Raw genomic sequence first — 8,133 nt, 5'->3', positions numbered from 1 at the left:
AAAGTCCTACAAAGGCACTTCCATCCCTGGGAGTTGACAATAAAATCTCTTCTGCATATGTTGACTGAGGCACAAAATAGTTAGCAAACTCCGACGCACAAGAGAGGTATATAGATATTTTCAAAGTCCAAGTCTGAAGATCTCAAGTTGTCTGCTATGTGCCTGCATAAAAGACACCTACCTCCCATTTGTTTTTATAGAGGTAGGGTGGTTTTGGTTCTCTTATGTTGAAATGTAAGAAGAACCATCTTTGTTTATCTCAGCTCTGGAGACACGTGGTGTCCATGTCACAATACACAAGGTTACTCTGATTCAAAGAGCTTGGTGTCCCTTCAATTTAGGGTTGAGACACAACAACCAAGGAGGTGGCATGTGTTCTGACTAGCTTGGGCAGAGAGCACTTGTCTGCAACCAGAGAGATCCTCTTCAAAAGGGAGAACATTCTATATTCCTACATCAGGCCTGAGGGTCTTGACTGCAAGTTGGGTAAGAGTTCCAGCTTGAGTTCTGCTCAACTTGTTTTCCCAATGTGAGTGCGATGTGATTTCTAGTTTGCTTCCTCAGTTCTCTGAGAAAATTTTAGCTTCCCTAAGGTGAGGCTTTGAGAAAATAAACAAGAACAGCAGTCTGAAATGCTGATCCTCACCCTCAGGAAAGGTGCAGTGGTGAGAAGGAAGAGCTCCTCGCAGTAGAATCATTTGGTCAGCAGGGAGAATTCTTGAGTGCAATCACATTGTCCAGCAGGTGTAAATAAGAGCAATCAACAACACCATGGCCACAGCAAGGGCAGCATTCTTGCGATTTTCTTTACGAAGCACACTCAGTTCTTTCTCTGTAAAAGAAGAAAAACAACCCCAAAACAAAACCCTTGTCTGTGAATGCTGTTTTGTGTTTTGCTGCTGCATCTCCTTTAAAAATTGTACTACAAGCACAATGCTACCTTAGCCAAGGGACAGCTCTTGAGTCTGCTAATTATAAAATATCCTGGGCAGGAAGGAGGTGAGCAGGAGCTTTCATTTGCTAATACATCCTGTCAATCTCAGTAGCTGTGTTTAGGATTGCTTTAGTCCCATCCAGTTCCTATTTGCAAATGACCTTGTTCTAGGACTGTACTAAGGATAGGCTTGTTCTTTAGAACAACTGTTTGCTCCTTTAGGGAAGGAAGAACAGGACAGAGAGGGCAGAGTGTTATTTTTACCCTCTTCTAGATGTAATTTCAGAATTCTCAAACCAGTCTTTTCTCAGTGCTTTAACTAACTTAAAATACAACAAACTAGCACTGCTATCAAAAGAGGCTTTTAGCTGTTCTTTCTGCCCCTGTTCTTTGCCTGATACACGTTTGTACACTCACCCAGCCGCTGTAATCAGAGCCTCAAGTATGTCAGCTGGAACAAGCATGGATTTAATTAGAGGCCAGAGTGATGACCTAAAAAGACTGTGTGCAGAGGCACTGTCTATTCTGTTCCAGGAGGGGCAGCCATCACCATTAGGTGAGGCTGTTGCTGCTGTCTGAGCAACCTGTTCGATTGCTCTGTTGATGGCTGCAGTGATGGTCGACTGCTGGTATGCAGGCTGCAGCCACAGCCCCTCTCTTCTCTAGTGTTAGGCCCTTAGGGAACAGGTTTGAATGTGTTTAAAATAATTGTTCTTCTGGAAGCAGTCCTTTAACATCAATTAAAATTTTAAATTCAAATTCAGTGGCCATACCTTGACTTTCAACTCTCTGAGCCTTAAAGAACACTTGTGCTTCCCTCCCTTGGGTGAGCTTTGGTGTTTGCACCACTGCAGAGTGGATCTGTGCGGTGAGCCGAGCCAGGAGGCGATTAAATTTCCTCTAGCTTAATACATGAATGTACTTCCCTGTCAGAGCAGCCTCAACATAGATGGGTTCTGACCATTGTGGAAGTACACATTTTGCTGTATCTGGTCTATTTTGGGCTCCTTCACAGATGCTGATACCAACCAGATCCCCTTCACCTAGCTTCTGCCCTTGAGCAGCCTAGATGGAGCCTAAGTTTTCCAGTTCCTATCCTGTGAAGAGGCAGAACCCTCATCTTCCCTTATAAACATATGTGCTGTGGGCTGAGTACCCGGGGAAGAGAGTCCAATGGTGTCCTTCACTCCAAGTGCACACAGTAGGGTGCTGGGCAACTGCAGTTTTGCTCTGATACTCACTTAGGAAATCTGGGCTGTAAACAACAGGAGCATGACAACATGCGAGGCAGCATCCCCAACAGCAGGAAAATACTGTCAAACATGCAGGAGCTCAGAGGGACTCTTGTTTTAACTGTCTGTAGTAGGGAACGACCCTGGTGCTCTGATATTCTAGGCAGCAATTCAATGTGAACTTTTATGCTAATGCGTAGCATAGCCCCCAGAGACCAAAGTGGGGAGAAGCTTCCCCAAGGAAAGTACACCTGGCTGTACTCCAGTCAGCATATAAAAGATTGCTCAGCAAACCTCTATTTTTTTTAATTTTTTTTTTAAATAAAGGGTAGAAGTTGTTAAAAGCCTCTCGAGCCAATCTGTCAGTTAAGACTTTATAAATATTGGTAGCTTGGGGTATGTGAAAGGGATTTTTTACCTCCTTCATCAGCTGATACCTAATTTTTTTTCTCCCTTATGATAGCATGGCTCAAGTGGGAGGATCTAGATGCAAAATAGGCTAACAAGATTTCCCCCGGTCTTGCTCCCTTTGGTTGAGCCTAAATTCAAAGGCAGAAGTTAAGAGAGAGCAGGAGCTTGAAGAAGAAGCTAAGCTGCAGCACTGATGCCATTCAGCCCAGAGGGACCATTTTTAATGAAGCTCTTACCATAGTTGTCAGCTTTGGTCATTAGTAGGTTTCTCTCTCTCTCCAGTAACTTTCTGTAATGAGAAGAAAAGTTCATTACCCGTGAGGCACAACACAGCCTATTTCTTTGCTTATATGATGGAAGAGAGACTGTCCCACTAGCAGGAATATTTACTAAAAGAATGAGCTTATCACTGCCTTCACTGGGGATAGGTGACAATTTAGAATCTCCCAACTGAGCAAGAGAAGAGATAAGACAGTTTTAGAAGACTTTTTACTTTTTTCAAGATATTTTTGTGTCTCTTTCAGGACAGTGTCATTACAGGTCAGCAGGACAGGAATGTTTGTCCAACAGTGTGTTCTCCCTGTTCCTCCAGGTGGGATAAGTTCTGCCATGGCTTCAAGATGGGGCAGCATCCACACATGCTCTCTATGGAATCCGGCCCTCTGGTACATCTCAGTGCTGGAATGCCAATTCTTTTCACTGATTGAAGCTGGGATCCCTTTGTCAGTGTATCCAATTTATACAACTTGGTCAACCCAGAAACAAGCTGAATCCAAGCCCATAACAACCAGCTGAACAACCTGTTGTAGACTGAAGTCCCAGGGTACTACTAATAAAAAGCAATTCAGGCCTACCAGCTCTTGCACAATATGATTAATTAATACACAGTTTAAAACATAAAAGCAAAACAAATTGCCTAGGAGCAGCAGCATTCCCATTATAGCAGTGAGGACGTGGCCACTCCTTTCAGATTGTGTGCATATAAACAAACATGCACCAACAAATCATCTCCTGGTTCAGAGAAGACAGAAAAGGCAGTAAGCATAATAGTCTGTTGTTCCCCTTGGAGCAGAGCAAGAAGCTGTTGTAGAAACAGATTCCATACCTGTGTACATCTTCTTAAGTGAGAGACAGCAAGAAAGCAGGCTTCATCAGCATCTGGAGAATAAAGTGCTTTTACATGCAGTCAGGAAAGGAAATGCAGAGTGCACCCAGGAAGAAGTGAGAAGACATTTGCCAACAAGGCTGAGCTGCTGCTTAGAAACTTTCTTTGTAAACAGTCAAGAAAGCTGATTTGAGAATGAGACAGGAAGAAAACATGGGTAACTGAACTTCAAAGTGGGAAAGCAGAGCTCTCCTTCACAAACTACGTGCTGCGTCAGGAATTTTGATCGTGGTACCTTCTGACATGGTTTGTGAATGGTCTGGATTAGGGCAACAGAATTTCCACTTCCAACTCCATACAAGTTGTACAATTCAGAAAAGGCCCCAGAATTCCCTTATCTTAATTCTTTGCTCTTATGTTTCAAGGAGAACTCATACAGATATATCCCATCTTGTCAATTTACCACAACTATAGGTTGGTTTGTTGGCCACTTCAGTAGCAGATGATTGCAGACAATAAGCATTAAAAAAAAAAAAAAATAGGCCTAGATAACAGATTGGTGAAATGGGGAGCTACAGATGAGTGAAAGGGTGACACAGGACCCTGTCAAAATACAAATGAAGGATATGACACTCCAATTAAGGAGGGGAAAAAAACCAGTCTGGCTTAATGAATGTGCAGAGCAAGGCAACTGAGTAGAAAGGAAGAACAAAGAATACAAGCTGAGGGTGGTAAATATCAGGGTGTGAAAACGCTGTCACTGCAAGGATAATTTGTAACTGGGCTCCATACAACTAAACAGACGACAGGAAATTTCCCTTCTTTGGCCTGCAATTGAACTTACCAGCGTTTCTGACAGGAGCAGAGCAATAGGGTGCTGGAAAAACGTTCACAGACACACAAATCTGAGAATCACGTGGAAGATCTACCATCTCTTGCTTAACACTGGAGAAAGATCAGGCTCTGCCTACTATAAAATCCAGGTGAAAGTCTTCTCCTGAGTTCCTGTTTTAAAAGCCTACAGCTGCCTCTTTTATGTCAGTAACAGATTTCACAGCACTTGTCCTTCTATCTTTCCCCAAGAAAAGTCAGTGTGTCACTGCATCCCTATATCCAGACATATTTGCAACACTGGCACAACTAGAGTAATTTCCCTCAGCCCCTTTTCCAGTTGCACCACAACTGGTTGGGGCCATCAGTAGTTGCTGCACATCTCCCACAGCTGAACTCAGGCATCTTCAGTTAGGCTTGAGTAGCAATGTGCAGTGTGTTCTGCCTTTCATACACAGATGTTTCCCAGCAGGACAGGACCCTGCTTTGCTAATGAACAGGTAAGTTTTGGGCACTGCTTGGCTGAGTGCAATGCAGGTTTCAGAGGGAAGCTGTAAGATAAAGCACTCTCCGTGTATCACTGAATTTCTCACATTGGCAAGTTCTCCAAGATGGGAGGAGACAGTCTTGTAAAGGGGAAGCATGCATTCCCATTCTTGCTCAGCGCCACAGCAGGATGAAAGCTAACTGAAGTGTGCAGCCACAGCTGTGAATGGAAGTGGTCATTCATACCTTCCTTCATGGCTGAGCTTCTCCCTGCGCAGTTTGAGATCTACTTCCTCCATGCTCTGTCTGCAAAGTGACAGCTTTTCCTCCAGTTCATCAATCTGGAAAACACATCAGTCACTGTCATTTCATCTCCCAGCTAGAATGATTCTATCTCCATTCAGAAGGAAAAGGTGCTTCTGCTGGAAACCCTCATAAACATCCAGCAAGAGGTTCTGCATTATGTCACCTGGATGCAGCTTAGACAGTAAACATATTACAGTACACCATGCCTTCTCTGAAACCAGTGCTTAAAAATCATGTTAATACAATTTAACAAGAGCTTTGGTTAGCAAGCTACTAGCCCCACTGTTAAATTATCCATGCCACTGTCTTCTCCATCCTCTCCACCAAAACTATTCTTCCTGCTCAGTCTGCAGTCACTCTCAATAGAACACTATCTGTCCATTGGTTCATCATTTCATGAGACATAACAAAAGGATATTCTGCCCAATTCTGTCAGCGCTCTTACTTTCTGCTGACTAAAAATCTCCAGATTCCACACAGTGCTTTAAAAGATGCAACTGTTTTTATTGCTCTTAAATCAAACCCAAAGTTTGGCTCCCCTGCTGGAGAACAATAATTTGCTAATAAACCACTTGCCATTGAACTGCACCATCAGCTTTGCTGAGCTAGGGACACAAGGGACAGAAAATAATAACAATGAAAGAAAGACAAAGAAGGAGGAATAGATTGCTGAATGAACAAATTTTTTTTTTTTTCCTCTGAAATCCTGCTGTTTCTTTTCTTCAGGCTGGTCTGGGGCATTAGGGGTTGGAAGGAAGGTTGCAAGTGAGGATCCTAAGATGTCATGTATTCACAGTGCCTCAGTTTCCCTGCTTGCAAAATAAGGTGAGACACAGAGCTGCCCTTCCTCTCCCCATGGAAAGTCGAGTCCCAGCAGTTTCACATGTATACAACCATCTCAGGCCTGCTGCCTCCCTCACTACAAAAGATATGACGAGGCTCAGGGCCTCTGAATTCACTGAATTGTGGCAATGCTTACTTGTAATGTGGAGACCTTAAAACAGAGGAACCCAGACTGCACTTCAATCCAAACTGACTTACACCCTTATTACAAATCTCATTTGTCAGAACCATGTTGGGCAGGGAGCCCAAAACGTCTTGCATAAAGGCAGACGAGAATAGAGAGGGTAGCAGCTTTGCTTACAGAGTTGAGCTAGATCCCTTTTCATACTATTTGTAATGAATTAATAAAAGCTTTCTTTCCAGCAGAAAGGCTAAAAGCACTTCTCAAGAACTGGCATCCACCCTCTGCTTTTATGAATTCCCTAATTAAGACACTGGCAAAGAGCCATATCACACATACGTTGACATCCAGCAGTGTTTGGTAATGAGGTTTTCGTCTTCTGACCCTCATAAAACAGATCAAAGGCAAACGAAGAGGTGGGGGCAAGGAAGAAAGACCTTCCCCGAGCAGCCTGCTTACGCCTTGTCACCTGCCAGCACACTCGAGCAGCTCCTTTCACAGAGGAATTAGTGGTTCTTACAGCTACAAATTAGGTTATGTTATGAAAGCAGGTCCAGCAGAGATTACTTTTTTGAACCGTTTACATTTCAATGCTAACTCGTGGTTCATGGACGTACACCCATTCCCACCGCACTTTTAGCGCAATTCATTTCATGGCAAAACAAACGCTGTACCCACAGCAGGCTAAAAAGTACATACCAGGAAACGCACTACAGTCTAAAATAGATCCAGCAGATCAGCTTCCTGTGCTGGGAGAGGAGAAAGGGCTGGATCCCACTAAAAGCTACCCTGGGTCTCCTCCTTCATTCAGCCTCGAGTCTGTGCAGTTCGCGAGCCCGCCCTCATCAGCCCAGCAGCCCTGCAGGGCAGCGCTCAGACGGGATCACATCCCCTGCAGACTCGCTCAGAAAGCTCTATCGACCGCAGCAGCTCAGGAGGTAACACCGGACGGAAAGCTGAAATTATGATGTCAGTAATGAAACACAAGCTTCGCTTTCTCTGATTTGAAGGGATTTTATTTTCCACCCCGTACCTACACCCCGCGGGTACAGCAGAGACGAGCCCTGCAGGCACACACCGCCCTGCAGGCACACACCGCCCAGCACTGCCCGGGCCCAGCCGCCCCGCGCCGCCGCCCGCCCTCACCTCCCAGGCCACGCTCAGCCCCTCTCGCTTCTTGCCCATGGTCCCGGGCCCGTCCGCAGACGCGCATGCGCAGAGCGCCGCCACGCTCCACCGCCCGAGCGCGGCCACGTCCGCACGGCCGGCGCCATCTTGGTGAGGCGCCGCGCTGTGAGGCGGCCGCCATCTTTGTGAGGGCGTTGCTTAGCCGCCTCATGGCCCGTTAGTTCAGAGATGGCCGCGCCTGGGGGCTGTGGTGGTGTCCCACTAAATTGGATTTTCCGCTCTTTGGGTGTACGTGAGGACGGGGGAAACAGCGGAGGACGTACAGCAGGGTGGCCCACAACAGTCCCGGCAGTTCCCCAGAGCTAGTCCTGTGAGGTGTGAGTGGGGAAGGACCAGCAAGCAGTGAAGCTGTGATGGAGTTTCTTGTGCTGGGCCTGGTCCTCCCCCCCACCCCTCAGAGACGCCTAGTCCCTCATGGCAGGGCTTTGGCAGTAGTCACCGATGTCCTGTGTGGCTGGACACAGCCTCTGGGCTTGTCGGAGGGCAAGTCTGGACTGATAAGACGGTTTTCCACTGATATGAGCCATCAGTGGTCTTTCTTTGAGCACTCATGTTGCACATTCAGCTCTAGCTGGGCATGTGTCAGTAACAGTCTAATTTTCTCTCTGTAGAAACTAATGTAAGAGCATCTGTGCTTTTCTCAGCTTCCCACTCAGGTGCTTGGCAGTGTTGTGAG

The 8,133-nt window shown here is 45.8% G+C and overlaps 1 protein-coding gene across 1 annotated transcript; it reads right to left on the bottom strand.

The window, feature by feature from the left end:
* Positions 1–505: 505 nt before the first annotated feature.
* On the bottom strand, positions 506–7,534 carry CCDC167 (coiled-coil domain containing 167). The gene is made up of 4 exons (XM_031594057.2): positions 7,416–7,534; positions 5,246–5,340; positions 2,814–2,866; positions 506–832 (listed from the first exon to the last, which is right to left on the bottom strand). The coding sequence occupies exons 1-4, from the start codon at positions 7,452–7,454 to the stop codon at positions 729–731; spliced, it is 291 nt and encodes a 96-aa protein (XP_031449917.1). The 5' UTR covers positions 7,455–7,534; the 3' UTR covers positions 506–728.
* Between the last annotated feature and the right edge of the window lie 599 nt (positions 7,535–8,133).

The sequence above is a fragment of the Phasianus colchicus genome, chromosome 2, assembly GCF_987193195.1.
Source record: "Phasianus colchicus chromosome 2, bPhaCol1.hap1.1, whole genome shotgun sequence".
NCBI classification, from domain to species: Eukaryota; Metazoa; Chordata; class Aves; order Galliformes; family Phasianidae; genus Phasianus; species Phasianus colchicus.
This window is presented reverse-complemented; position numbering and strand designations above follow the sequence as displayed.

Coding starts and splice junctions, on each gene's coding strand:
- CCDC167 (XM_031594057.2), bottom strand. CDS start 7,454: ATGGGCAAGAAGCGAGAGGGGCTGAGCGTGGCCTGGGAG. Junction 2,867..5,245: donor AAGCTCAGCCATGAAGGAAG/GTATGAATGACC, acceptor TTCTCATTACAG/AAAGTTACTGGAGAGAGAGA. Junction 833..2,813: donor GACCAAAGCTGACAACTATG/GTAAGAGCTTCA, acceptor CTTCTTTTACAG/AGAAAGAACTGAGTGTGCTT.